Source organism: Palaemon carinicauda, chromosome 40 (genome assembly GCF_036898095.1).
Source record: "Palaemon carinicauda isolate YSFRI2023 chromosome 40, ASM3689809v2, whole genome shotgun sequence".
In the NCBI taxonomy this organism is placed as follows: Eukaryota; Metazoa; Arthropoda; class Malacostraca; order Decapoda; family Palaemonidae; genus Palaemon; species Palaemon carinicauda.
Genome location: NC_090764.1, coordinates 21,571,569 through 21,586,915, shown reverse-complemented (window position 1 = coordinate 21,586,915; position 15,347 = coordinate 21,571,569). Strand labels below are relative to the sequence as shown.

The window sequence follows — 15,347 nt, the reverse complement described above, 5'->3', positions numbered from 1 at the left end:
TATCAGTTTGACCAGATTTTTTTGTGAGTTGCAGATGAGGGAAAAAAGGAGCTTGATGGAAAGCAATAGAAAAAAGAAGAGACACATGCTTTGGCTTCTTCACATCAATTTATTTCCATTCACAAGGTACTCTTCTTTCCACCAATGTCTGACAGCAGTGTTGAGGAGGACAGATTAAGAAATCCTGAAATCCAGAAACAGCAGGAGAGGCTTTTAGTATCAAAATAAATACCTAACTTAACCTAGTAGTTTCTGGGTCACAACCCCTAGCCAGGGAGCAAGCCCCCCAGACCCCCTTTTTAGGTCACAACCCCTAGCCGGGGGCAAGACCCATGGACCCCCCTTCCCAGGTCACGACAGCTAGCCGGACCCCCCCTTCCCAGGTCACGACAGCTAGCCGGACCCCCTTCCCAGGTCACGACAGCTAGCCGGACCACCCTTCCCAGGTCACGACAGCTAGCCGGACCCCACTTCCCAGGTCACAAACTAAAACTTATCATTGACGCCATCTTTTTTTTTTTTCTTTTGTCTTGGCAATCTTTACAGAAGCTTTGCAGTAGAAATGTGCTGGTCTTCCCAAAAAATTAAGTCAGAATCAAACCTTTGAGGCATTATTTTCCGCTTATTTTTTAATTTCACATGAGTAACAATAGCTTTACACTGAACGGAAAGCATTTGCATCATATTCATTTGCCGACATAAATGAAATTACACTAAATTCTGAAATAGATTAATGTACTTCCTTTAAGTTCCCTGTTGGAGACATCTTTACGTGATTGTGGTTAAGTTGAAACTGAAGGGGAAGGTGGAAAAAAAAATTACTTATAGAACAACATCCGGAAACTTATGAAGAAGTACTTGTAAGCTGTTAATTGGTTTAAAAAACCACCCAACAAATACGTCATTGTAAATGCACAGAAAGCTTCCCAAACCATGGGGAACAATGAATGCACAATAAGTTCCCTTCAGTTTCTCAGATGTAAACAATGGGGGGTGTATGATAGCGGCCACCTACATGTATTAGTATGGCTAATTTAGACTACGGCAGTGTAAGGGGAGTCGCAGGGGGGTGTTAGCCCCGATTCGGCAAGTAGGTAAGAACACATCTTGTAGGTTAGGTTAAGGGGGAAAGTTTAGGCTAGTCGATGTCCATTTTTAATCAATGCGGGAGGAACTGGCCGCTGATATACAAAGGCTCCAACAATGGACTTTGAGTGAAAAACACACTTCACATTTTAATAAACCGATACATAAGCTATTATTCCCCAGCCCCTACTAAACATATAGAGAAAAATACCAAACTAGCCAGCACTCGTCCATTTCTTATAGCGAATCCCAGTTTTGCTAGTAGTTAAAGTATCATAGTGGTGTATGTATGATAGCGGCCACCTGTATGTATGTTGAAGGTTGACTAAGTATAAACAGTGTAAGGATGATCACAGGGGGATGTTAACTTCCCCCCCCCTTAGGTAAGGACACGGCTTGTAAGTTAGTTAGGGGGGGGGTAGGTAAATTAGGGAGCCTTTGTATATCAGCGGCCAGTTCCTCAAGCATTGATTAAAAATGGACATCAATTAACTTAAACTCCCCCCCCCCAACCGAACCTACAAGCCGTGTCCTTACCTACTTACCTGGCGGGGGGGGGGGGGGGGTGTTTAACGGCCACCCGTGACCAACCCTTACACTGTTGTATTCTATATTAGACATAATAACACATACAGGTGGTCTATGAAGTACACTTTAATAGCCTATGCCAAGGTTTGGATTCTTTTTATATACAAGCTACCCTTGCATACGGGACATTCGAAATACCAGTAAGAGTTAAGTTGGTGGCGAAACTGTAACCTGTCAGAAATGGACGGTTTTAAACCCAAATTTATGAGAAAACCCCCGACTAATGAGATTAACTGACCTTTATGACTTATATATTCTATTTACTCTGATGTGTGATAGTCGGTCTAGTCCAGTATTGTGTTGTTATTAATTATTGTTACCTTCGTAGCTTTACGTGGAAAAGACGAACTGTGTTGTCAAATCTGGTGGGAAAGTTTCTTCAATCAGCAATTCGAGAGTTTTGTCTATGCAACGGCTCCTCTTCTTCAGCTCTTTGGAGCAATGGGAAACTTGAGCGCTTTTATCCTTAAAATTCTCGTTTTACAATTTACCTCCTAATTTCCATAATATTCAAATATACTTTTCACTTTATTCTTTTCAAAATTATGATATTTATCTATTTCATCAACTTATTTTATGAGACTTTGCTAACGGCTCCTGTTCCTCTGTTCTTTGAGTCATAAGAAATTTGAGAACTTTTATCCTGTCTATATTCATTATCAAAATTCTCATGTTTTACAATTTAGCTTCTGAGAATTATTTTCCATAATATTCAAATATCATTTTCACTTACATATCATTTTCCCATTTTTTGAAGTTTTTTATAGTTTACACTGTATATTTAAGATTTATTTTAATGTTGCTACTCCTCTTAATTATTGTTATTACTATTATTACTAGCCAAGCTACAACCCTAGTTGGAAAAGCAAGATGCTATAAGCCCAAGGGCTCCAACAGGGAAAAATAGCCCAGTGAGGAAAGGAAATAAATAAATGATGAAAATAAATTAACAATAAATCATTCTAAAAACAGTAACAAAGTCAAAACAGATATGTCCTATATAAACAACGTCAAAAACAGATATGTCATATACAAACTATAAAAAGACTAATTGTTCATTATTTCTCTTGTTCCTTTATTTCCTTTCCTAATGGGATATTATTTCCCATTGGAACCCTTGGGTTTATAGTATCCTGCTTTTCCAACTAGGGTTGTAGCTTATCTAATAATAATGATAATAATAATAACATTAATAGATATAGTTTAAAAAGAGAATGCACACACAGTGGCACCTCGGTAGTCTATGCAAGTTCAATTCATTCCAGGAGCTAATTGCTAAACCTAAAATGCTCGTAAATCAAAACACTTCCTAATAAGAAATAGATGGAGTTCACTTGATGCATTCCAGACATCCACAAATACACATAAACACTCAATCTGGAAGGTTTGTAATGTTATTGAAATTTGGGAAGAATGAAGCTTGACATCAGAAATTAATAGAAATTAATATTTCACAATACAAAATACAAAATTTTCAAAATTAACTCACACTTTACCCCTGAAAAGAGTTGTGGCTGGCTTGCGGGAGACGAGAGAGGTGGAGGAAGAGGAAATGTTACTGCTTGGAGGGACAATGTCGGATTAAATATCAGTTCTTCCCAACCCCCTTTGGATGGCGTTCGCTATCACTAATTGAATAACCCGCATTCCGCTTCATGGACGCTCAATTCTTATTTTCTTATACATTTAATAACGACAAGGAACCCCTCACCAGGCGACTGCTTTTGCCTTTTCTTTTACTGTAATGGCATAAAGATTAAGTAAAAAAAAACCATATGAACACTGCATTTCACAGATTCCATGTTACAGTATAGTCGTCTCGTTAGTACTTGTCCACAAAAAAAATCAGAGTAAATTTTTGTTTGCAGACTTGCACAATGATTATGTAGTGATTTGAATTTTCACGCTTACGCAGTACAGTATACTGTACCAATTTTCTAGATTCTGAGTTACTTTATTCATAATCTGAGGTATTACAGAACTGTAAATATATTATTCATAGAGACATGTCTAACCTCAAATAAAACTCTTAAAGCATATAAATTTGAGATTTGTAAATTGTACTACATTACAGCCCTGAAAATTTTGTATTATGTGATTAGTGTAATAGTCTTTGTAGAGCACTTGTTCAAGATAAATGTCAATGAAAGATTTTTTTTTTGCTTGCAAGCGAAGAAATACTTGTAACTCAATTAAAATTTGTATGTGCATGTCCATATTCCATTACTTTTAAACAGTTACTAATGTATCCACAAACAGGTTAAAGACTGGGTAATCAATTAGTAAACAGTAATGTACTTTACTGCATATGGCATTTTAGAAATTCATACGAGTACAGTAGAACAAATTCAAAACCTCGAGAATATTTCTTCAATGTGGTATTCCCATTGGAATCCAGTCTCAATTAGCTAGTTTATTTCATCAGCTTGGATTTACAGTTGGTAGTTTTCGTATCTCGCAATATATACAAAATCATTTTTAAGTTTATTGTATTTTAAGGATAACTGAATATGTGAGATGAACAAAAATATTTTATCTTGTTATATACAATTGGTGCTATGACTGCTTCATCAGCGTTTTCCTTTCATTTGAAGACCATACATATAATGATCTAAAACATTTCAACAATTATACAAACTACTGTACATTCTTAACCATGACAATTTTATTTCCAAGAAAACCCTAACCAAATTATGGCCTTGATCTGTATAGTTACAGATTTATATCTATTTAAATGTTTTACCCTTTGAAGATGAAAGGTCTTGTGTGGCAATTCAGTATTGCTCCTCTTTTAGCACAGTAAATCTAAAAAATTAGCCTGTTAAATTCAGCCCTTTTACCCCCATGCTATTTGGAACTTTCCAACCCTTAACCCCAAGGGGTTATTTTTTTTCAAGCACATTTTGCAGTATATTTTTTTTGAAATTGCTCTAACAGCCTTAATTTTCGTCATAGAGAGGTCAGGTTGGTCTCATTCTCTTGGAAAATGCCTGAAGTTTCTCAAAAATTATCAAAAATATAAAAAAAAAAAATGTAAATAGCAGTTTTTTGCAAGGACATACCGGTACGTCCATGGGGGTAAAGGGATGAGTTTTGTGAAACGTACCAGGACGTTCTTTGGGGGTAAAAGGGTTAAGTAACAAAAAAAACCTGCTTTAGGTATAATAATACTAACAGCAAAGCAAACAGTTTTATACATAAAAAATTACATTACTCAAAGGAGTATATTAATCCTTTCCGGAGATATACAGTAATACTGCCGACAAAAATCTTAAAAAGGATATCTCCTCTGAGTGAGTCATTTAGGATATCCCCAATTCAAATGATCTTTATTATCACATGTTAAAATGTTTGAGCTTTAATAACCTCGAATCATAATGAAGATAACTGGTAGCTACCGAAACGTAGAGTAAAGAAAGATTAAGTGATGAACATAGAATAATTGATCCAACCAAAAAAACTGAGGAATAAATATTAGGAACACAGTTTATATGGATTCTTAACTTTTACAAGTCAAGAATACAAAAAAAAAATGTTTTTATTATAAAAATACAAGCATACTTATATATGAAATATAGAAAACAAAATTATAAAATGTGTAAAAGAAAAAGTCAATCTATACATAAAAAGCCACTAATAGTTTCATTCCTACAAATATATGGGTTAACAATGCTTGAATAAATTATAATATTGTCTGTTCCTTATTGTACTATATCAATCTACATATCACAGTAGATAAAAATAGACAAGTGTTTTAGTTTTTATCATACCCTTTGATGATGCCAAACAAAATAAAAGGCATTTATACTGTATCACTTTAAATGAAAAAAAATTATCTATGAGGGTAAATTTATCCTTAAAAAATCCTGGCAATTGCAGACTGGTATCAAGGATTAGGATAAAAGTAACATTCAACTTCTCTGTTCTTAATAGCTAACTCACATATTCCCCTAGAAAATATAAGAAGAATATGGTACGTAAGTTACTAATTATATCTTACGAAATGTACATTACCCGATACCGTTAATATTTTTAAGAAGCCCAACCCATATATGTAAAACAAAAACCAGTCAGATATTTTGATAAGCAAGAGTATGTGATCAAATACAAGTTTTTTTGTAGATTTTCCGACAAAAATTACAAAACAAGTGTATAAAAGATGTTAAGATAACCAAGGTATTACATTCTGAAGGTTATTTTATATTTTCACTAGCACGAATGAATTCAATATATCAAGATGACATTTGACAAATAATAAGAAAACAACTCGTCTGCTATAAAGAAAATCACGTTCATTAATCAATGTTGAGCATCTTAACAATAATCAACATATCCTAGATTTCAGTCCTATAAATACAAAGATGTTTTATACATAAATAAATAACGTAACAGGTGGGGACACAAAAAAGTAAGCAATAAAGTATGTCACTACAAGTATAACCAGCTATACCATGGTAATATAAAAAAACTGGTTTAAAAAATGCACAGTTCTCTCATTTATTATGGCACATCTTCATAGTGTCCAAAAATTACCGTTAAAAGCAATAACCAGTCTTTTCTCTCATTACTTCATAAAATAAAAGGATACATACAGTGTAAATCTATATTAAATCATTAAAATGTTACTCAAAATAAGGAAAGGAAAGGCAGCTCAAGTGACTATATGGACTTCAGGCCTTGCTGGATTACCAAATATATTCAAAAGTCTATGGTTTCTGTGAGGTATACCGTTATGCACTTCAAAGGGCAAGAAGATAATGAACTTTATATGTACTTAATAATACCCTATCCACTGGGAACTGGCATCCTTAAATATACAGAGTAGCAGCTGTCCCGTTACAAGAACGCATATTCCTGCATCATAAAAATTCAATGTACCCTTGTAAAAGCCAGTGTTGAAAAAAAATAATTTCAAAATAATGAGATGCAAAAATATTACTATTTTTGAGAAAAAGAATTAACAAATATTTCCCTACAATTTCCAATAATAATAACCAACAGAAAATGAATGATGGTATTTCAATTACCAGTATTCTGCTTTGTAACCATAACAAAATATCATTTCAGTTATTCTTGGTAGATTCAAGGATACTGGGGGTTGAGAGGAAGTATGTAATTTAAATTTAAGTTAGTTTATGATTTATACTTGAAATAGCAGGAATTTATATATGTACTACACAGGTACTGTATTTAAAATGCCTAACAGAGCAATACCAATGTAGTGGGGGAAAAAAAGTCAAACACTTACAAAAACTAAATATACTGCATTATGGTAAAAGAACTGTAGCTCAGAAGATTGCCAAATTATATTAAAAGTTTCAGACCAGATATCAGTGGAAGTCGAAGGGTTATTTAGGCGTAATACGACGGAGAGAGTAGGAGATCCGTTAACACGACTAACTGGTCCTCTGTGAATTTCTGCTTATGGTCACGCCAATTGTCGTGATGTGTTCTCCTAAAATTACTGAGAGTAGTTTTGATGGTTGCCTGTAGAGAGTAAAGAAAATTATGTTAATTGCGGGGATACGCTAGAAGGTCCTCAATTTACAAACGTTTGGAAATACAAACACAAATCAAACTGAAATCATAAATTTCAGATATTGTATCAAGTTCATAATGAAATACTGTACTGCAATTAAACAATATTATATAATTTAACCCTTTTACCACCAAAGGACGTACTGGTACGTTCCACAAAACTCATCCCTTTACCCCCATGGACGTACCGGTACGTCCTTGCAAAAAACTGCTATTTACATTTTTTTTTGCATATTTTTGATAATTTTTTGAGAAACTTCAGGCATTTTCCAAGAGAATGAGACCAACCTGACCTCTCTATGATGAAAATTAAGGCTGTTAGAGCAATTTAAAAAAAATATACTGCAAAATGTACTTGAAAAAAAATAACCCCCGTGGGATAAAGGTTGGAAAGTTCCAAATAGCCTGGGGGAAAAAGGGTTAATGCAGTAAGCAACATGAAATGGGACTGTTTGTTGACTTTTGTAGCTGAAAATTGTAGGCATGTTAGATGAGGCCTACTCAAGGCCAAAATCTAAATTTGACTTACAAACAGATGCTTGGAACCTATTGAGTTTGTAAGTTTAGGACTTTCTTTTTATAAATATCATAAAACACATTCATCGAAGGGTTAAATCATAAAACTTACTGGTATTGGATGAGGATCATTCAGGTGCTCACTTAATGTGACCAAAACTTGAGGCAGCATATCTGGCACATCATACGGGAAGGCACTTACATAAGCACACAGCCCTAAGACTCCAGCATGGAGCTCCAATACTTGTTGCGGTGTCAGTGGCTCTCTTCGTTTTCTTTTCCTCTTCCGGCCATTTTGTATCTTTGAGGTAAATTCATCCTGTAAAAGATAATTTTTACATTACCTTATTAGAAAGATAAATTGTGTACTATTACCATAGTTAAACAAGACTTAATAATATTCTCATTTACAGTATACTTTACAGTCTTGGAACTTGGGAACTCAATTCTTCCCCACCTAAATTGAGACACGGGCTCTAAAATCATGGATTTGTACTTCTGCATAATTTTCAACAATCCAAAAATCATTTTCAAATTAAAACCTACAAATTTTACTTTAGATTTCCATTGCTAATATTTCTTTTATCATAGGCAAACTACACAGAAAATTAACTGAGTTGACATCTAAGACATTGTGTATCTTACTGTGGATGCTCACTACTCATCTGGCATGGAGCAGATTACCTTTTTAACTGGTGTTTATTTTATCATGATAGATATACAGTATAGAATTTATGGCATTTGGCATTTTTAATAAGGGAACATTTTATAGTAAATAAAATGGAGACGTTGTGAAATTTGATTCAGTATATTAATTTCAACAAAAACAAAAAAATTTCAACTTGCCAAAAGTTTTTCTTCAGCCTGGATAAACTTGCAGTGAATTAATCCACTAAGTACTGTTGATGCCATTTGCTGAACTTCCAGTCGAACATCTGACAAGAGACCAACTACCAATTCCTGTATTTTTGTTGGAGCCGACTCATTGTTCAAAATGGTAAACATGTTTGTAAACACTGCGACCTGGAGCAAGGATAACACTGCAGCACGAGCCCGCCACCAACTGGTAAATAAAAAAACAGGAGCTAAAGTTTTAATTTGATTATACAGTGTATATACTGTACTGTTTCATAAATTTCTTGATTACTTCTCTCATACAGTTTTTGTTTTCAGAGACTATTTAATCACCAAGATTTCATAAACTCTCAAAAGTGTTAATATAGTAAAATATCAAAATCATTTTAGGTTTTGTCCTCCCATGCACCTCGCATTTTGCGTACACTTAGCTATATTGTAATCTAAAATCAAAGATTGATTTTAAATTTATCCTTTTTATGATCAACGTGATTTGGTTTGTCCTTCCCTAAAAAACCCGTATGTCATACAAAGAATGTTAGGTAGACCTTTTATTGCAATACATTTAAAATATTGTAGATCATACATACATACATATACCAAAGGTACTTCCCCCAATTTTGGGGGGTAGCCGACATCAACAAGAAACAAAACAAAAAAGGGGACCTCTACTCTCTACGTTCCTCCAGCCTAACCAGGGACTCAGCCGAGTTCAGCTGGTACTGCTAGGGTGCCACAGCCCAACCTCCCACATTTCCACCACAGATGAAGCTTCATACTGCTGAGTCCCCTACTGCTGCTACCTCCGCGGTCATCTAAGGCACCGGAGGAAGCAGCAGGGCCTACCGGAACTGCGTCACAATCGCTCGCCATTCATTCCTATTTCTAGCACGCTCTCTTGCCTCTCTCACATCTATCCTCCTATCACCCAGAGCTTTCTTCACTCCATCCATCCACCCAAACCTTGGTCTTCCTCTTGTACTTCTCCCATCAACTCTTGAATTCATCACCTTCTTTAGCAGACAGCCATTTTCCATTCTCTCAACATGGCCAAACCACCTCAACACATTCATATCCACTCTAGCCGCTAACTCATTTCTTACACCCGTTCTCACCCTCACCACTTCGTTCCTAACCCTATCTACTCGAGATACACCAGCCATACTCCTCAGACACTTCATCTCAAACACATTCAATTTCTGTCTCTCCATCACTTTCATTCTCCCACAACTCCGATCCATACATCAGAGTTGGTACAATCACTTTCTCATATAGAACTCTCTTTACATTCATGCCCAACCCTCTATTTTTTACTACTCCCTTAACTGCCCCCAACACTTTGCAACCTTCATTCACTCTCTGACGTACATCTGCTTCCACTCCACCATTTGCTGCCACAACAGACCCCAAGTACTTAAACTGATCCACCTCCTCAAGTAACTCTCCATTCAACATGACATTCAACCTTGCACCACCTTCCCTTCTCGTACATCTCATAACCTTACTCTTACCCACATTAACTCTCAACTTCCTTCTCTCACACACCCTTCCAAATTCTGTCACTAGTCGGTCAAGCTTCTCTTCTGTGTCTGCTACCAGTACAGTATCATCTGCAAACAACAACTGATTTACCTCCCACTCATGATCATTCTCGCCTACCAGTTTTAATCCTCGTCCAAGCACTCGAGCATTCACCTCCCTCACCACTCCATCAACATACAAGTTAAACAACCACGGCAACATCACACATCCCTGTCTCAGCCCCACTCTCACCGGAAACCAATCGCTCACTTCATTTCCTATTCTAACACATGCTTTACTACCTTTGTAGAAACTTTTCACTGCTTGCAACAACCTTCCACCAACTCCATATAACCTCATCACATTCCACATTGCTTCCCTATCAACTCTATCATATGCTTTCTCCAGATCCATAAACGCAACATACACCTCCTTACCTTTTGCTAAATATTTCTTGCATATCTGCCTAACTGTAAAAATCTGATTCATACAACCCCTACCTCTTCTAAAACCACCCTGTACTTCCAAGATTGCATTCTCTGTCTTATCCTTAATCCTATTAATCAGTACTCTACCATACACTTTTCCAACTACACTCAACAAACTAATACCTCTTGAATTACAACACTCATGCACATCTCCCTTACCCTTATATAGTGGTACAATACATGCACAGACCCAATCTACTGGTACCATTGACAACACAAAACACACATTAAACAATCTCACCAACCATTCAAGTACAGTCACACCCCCTTCCTTCAACATCTCAGCTTTCACACCATCCATACCAGATGCTTTTCCTACTCTCATTTCATCTAGTGCTCTCCTCACTTCCTCTATTGTAATCTCTCTCTCATTCTCATCTCCCATCACTGGCACCTCAACACCTGGAACAGCAATTATATCTGCCTCCCTATCATCCTCAACATTCAGCAAACTTTCAAAATATTCCGCCCACCTTTTCCTTGCCTCCTCTCCTTTTAACAACCTTCCATTTCCATCTTTCACTGTCTCTTCAATTCTTGCGCCGGCCTTCCTTACTCTCTTCACTTCTTTCCAAAACTTCTTCTTATTCTCTTCATATGACTGACCCAGTCCCTGACCCCACCTCAGGTCAGCTGCCCTCTTTGCCTCACGTACCTTGCGCTTTACTTCCACCTTTTTCTCTCTATATTTTTCATACTTCTCTATACTACTACTCTGCAGCCATTCTTCAAAAGCCCTCTTTTTCTCTTCCACTTTTACCTTCACTCCTTCATTCCACCATTCACTGCCCTTCCTCATGCTGCCTCCAACAACCTTCTTGCCACATACATCACTTGCAATCCCAACAAAATTTTCTTTTGCTAACTTCCACTCCTCCTCTAAATTACCAGTTTCTCTTACTCTCACCTCGTCATATGCCATTTTCAACCTTTCCTGATATTTACTTTTTACCCCCGGTTTTATTAGCTCTTCAACCCTCACTACCTCCCTTTTACATCCACCCACTCTTTTGCTACAACTAATTTTCCTTCCACCAAAAAATGATCAGACATACCGTTAGCCATACCCCTAAACACGTGCACGTCTTTCAATCTTCCAAACATTATTTTAGTTATCAACACATAATCCATTAATGCCCTTTCTACTACTCTTCCATTTGCCACTCTTACCCATGTATACTTATTTTTATCTTTCTTTTTAAAAAAGCTAGCACTTATTACCATCTCTTGTTCAACACACATATCTACCAGTCTCTCACCACTCTCATTTTCACCTGGTACGCCATACTTCCCAATGACACCTTCTACCTCTCCAGCGCCCACTCTAGCATTTAAGTCACCCATAACAACTACATAATTCCTTCTACACACCTAGTTAATTCATTCCAGAACTCATTCCGCTCTTCTTCACTTTTCTCACTACCTGGCCCATACGCACTGACAAACGCCCAACATTCCCTACCCAACCTAACCCTTACCCACATTAACCTAGATGATATCTCCTTCCATTCCACTACTTTACCTGTCATCCATTCACTCAGCAATAAAGCCACACCCTCTCTCGCTCTTCCCCTTTCAATCCCAGACACTCTACCAGACATTTCACCAAACATCACTTCACCCTTTCCTTTCATCTTTGTCTCACACAAGGCCAATACATCCATCCTTCCACTTCTAAACATACTTCCAATCTCACATCTTTTACTCTCTATCGTACTACATCCACGCACATTCAAACACCCCAAAACTAGAGTGCGGGGAGCAGTCACTCTCCCCCCAGCTCCATCTCTTTGTTGCTGTCTCACAGGATTTTTTATACAGGAGAGGGGGTTCCCAGCCCCCTCGTCCCGTCCCTTTTAGTCGCCTCTTACGACACGCAGGGATAACGTTGGCGCTATTCTAATTGTTTTATGCCCCCGCGGCCACAGGGGGCATATTGTAGATATGTTATAATTAAAATCTAAATGGTTATGAACTGGACATAATCTGATTCTTAGAGCAGGTTCAAATAGCAATATTCATAATTTTCAAAGTAACATTCTATGCTCATAATGTGCATGATACACCATTTGATACGCACCTTCTCCAACCCCCTTTAGTACCGCAACCCACTCTAACTCTGCCTCGAGATTAACTTCGCATCAACAACTTACGGCCATTTCTCTAAACCCAACACTAATCCTTCTCTACTATATTAAGTTAATCCCATTACATTAGTAAAACACAACCAAAAGATTAATAGTATGATAGTATAAGTTTCAGTAAAAGTGACTTAAGTGCATTACCTGCTTTGTGCAACTTGCGATACTGCTTCAAGAAGGGCTGGTATTCTTTCTGGGATAACAAGTCCTTGGCTCATCAATGCCAAAGCTGCCACACAGTTATTGCGTAGCTCAGGATCATTATCCACACTTTCCAGCTGACACAAATGGGGCAAAAACCTGCAAACAGATATACAGTATACCTTGAGAAACTTGAGTTGATGGGAAGGATGGACGTGATAAGAATTTTACTTTATTGGGCCAACCAAAACAGTTACCAAAGTTTCCAACTATTAAACTCTGACCTTACTGTCTATCATATAAAATTTAAAGTTTCCAGGTATCTTTTCTAGGGAGGGTTATATAAACAAAGTTGGTGCATAAACAAAAGGATAATCTAAATAATTTCAATGTTTTCATTAAACATATTTATAATAACAATAGCAATATCTATTTAATATTTCACCACTTACATGTACATACAGCATCAATGTATTTCTTACCCTATTATTCTTCTCACAAGACTTACACCAAATTAACAGCTTTCATTTACTCCATGAACATAAATTGACATTGCTGGTAATATCAATTTGCCAAATATGAGAAACGAAAATTACTATAGTACAGAGACAAATGAAAAATGTTCCCAAGACATGTGAGTTCAGCTAAATGGCTCTTAAAATTAACTGATAGAAAAACAAGTATCAAGCAAAAAATTATCAAAATATAAAATTTACACTCAAAATGGTATATCCTTACCTATACATCTCAGGTGAAATTCCATTATAACTTCTCCCCATCTGACCCACAAGCCAACGGCAGAGCGTATTCATCAGCCTTATTGCAGCTTTTCTCTCTTCCGTTCCAGAAGCGACGATAAATCCATTAACGGGACTCTTCACGTGATTGTCAAGCACATTATTTTTAAGAATAACAGAGTCCGACGATATAATTTCCATGGGCTCACAAATGACATCACTAGAAATATCACAGCTGTCTCGCAGTTTAATTTTGGCAGAGGCTCTAAAAGCATCTTTGCCATCTCGCGTGTTCAAGAGACGCGAAGGATTCAGACTACTTATATTCACCAGCTGATGCATCTCGGAGAACTTGGCCGACGCTTCTTCGTCCTTGTGTACAGCATGCAGCACTTTGGTTATACTATCACTGTCACTCAAAGAGGCACTACTTAAACCTAATATGGGGGGAACAGCCCCTTCACTGAACATAAGACTACCACTGGGAGGGAGAGAATAGTCAGGTTGCAAAGAGGACATATTGGAAGTCTCCATGTCACAGTCTTGGGCTGCTCCAGAACTAGTCTCTTGTATCAGAGCTGACAATTGAGGAATTAAAAACTCGATAAACTCTGATGAGTTTGGGTACCTAGAGGGGGTTCCTCCAGGTAGAAGTAGGTCATATAGGAAGATACCTGTTAAAACACTGAAAAGACATGGAAAAAATTATTCAGTACAAAAACATATGGAAGGTGTTACGAAATAATAAGGCATTACCCATACTTGAGCTACATCATGCAGTACTGTACTTTGTGTACAGAAATTAATACGGATTCATACAGCACAACTGACAGTACACTATGAAAGATACTGCAGTTCACTGATTTCCTTTTATCTTGCCCACTATAATCCTCCCCCGATGTTACACACTATTTACGCAATATTTCATAAACATTTGTTCGGTGACTTCCCCTAACCACTTTTCAATGTCATATTTACTGGAAATTTTCCTTCATATTCCTATCTGATGACTTCTCATTGCCGTTTCCTATTTCTGGATACCTTTCAGAATAAGTTTTCTAAATAACTGAACAGGAGATACCTCATAAAAGTAGGGATCCACCTGCTTATCCTCCTTTTACTGAGAAAATTTAAGATTCATGTTAAACTCAATTTACTAACACACATCAATCCTTTAATTACAAGAGTAATTTAATTCTTGTTTACTACTTGCAAACCCTAAATTAAATAAATATAATAATGCATTCTATCACATCAACTCTTGACATTCAACTGCCACTAACATGTACAAAAAACTGCTACTGATGCTATTAGATCGACTTTACATATAGATATGCAAGGCACAGGCTCTTACCTTGGCAGCCCATAAGGGGACAACTGTATTATAGCGAAACAGTTTTATACAGATATTACTGGAAAAGAGGATAAAAGTTAAAGTGGCTTTGGCGAGATTAACTTTAAACTCACTCAAAAAAGTTGTTCTTGAACTTGACTGGCCACGTAAGGGAGAAAAGGCACACGATAGGGAAGCTCTTTCTTAGGTCCACGAAATGGAAGAATTAAGACAGACAAAGTCAGTTAGTGGGAGAGAAAGTGTTATAGCAGCAAGTTCTGTGGGAGTTGAAGATCATGGGATGGAAAGCAAAGTAATCAAGTCTGGAAAAAAAGGGCATAAATTATCCCTAACACAAAATACAATTTTGAAAAGTCCCCTATATACTGAAAACTGCCTCTCC

At 36.8% G+C, this 15,347-nt stretch overlaps 2 protein-coding genes across 4 annotated transcripts in view; both read right to left on the bottom strand.

Moving 5' to 3' along the window:
* The window catches only part of LOC137631601 (rotatin-like), a 133,268-nt gene extending 131,170 nt beyond the window's left edge, over positions 1-2,098 (bottom strand). The window contains exon 1 of one of the 2 annotated variants that reach the window (XM_068363469.1): positions 1,995-2,098. The gene's annotated coding sequence lies outside the window, so the exon portion shown is untranslated. Of the gene's footprint in view, positions 1-1,912 lie in introns of both variants that reach the window. The other variant, XM_068363468.1, reaches the window with a different exon arrangement.
* A 2,754-nt stretch (positions 2,099-4,852) lies between these two features.
* Positions 4,853-15,347, bottom strand: part of LOC137631596 (proteasome activator complex subunit 4-like) — a 103,822-nt gene continuing 93,327 nt past the window's right edge. For both annotated transcript variants that reach the window (XM_068363464.1, XM_068363463.1), the window contains 5 exons: positions 13,613-14,296; positions 12,878-13,033; positions 8,575-8,791; positions 7,841-8,047; positions 4,853-7,161 (listed from right to left, as the gene is read on the bottom strand). In XM_068363464.1, the coding sequence (XP_068219565.1) occupies positions 7,027-7,161; positions 7,841-8,047; positions 8,575-8,791; positions 12,878-13,033; positions 13,613-14,296 (1,399 nt within the window). In that variant the 3' untranslated portion in view covers positions 4,853-7,026. The remainder of the gene's footprint in view (positions 7,162-7,840; positions 8,048-8,574; positions 8,792-12,877; positions 13,034-13,612; positions 14,297-15,347) is intronic.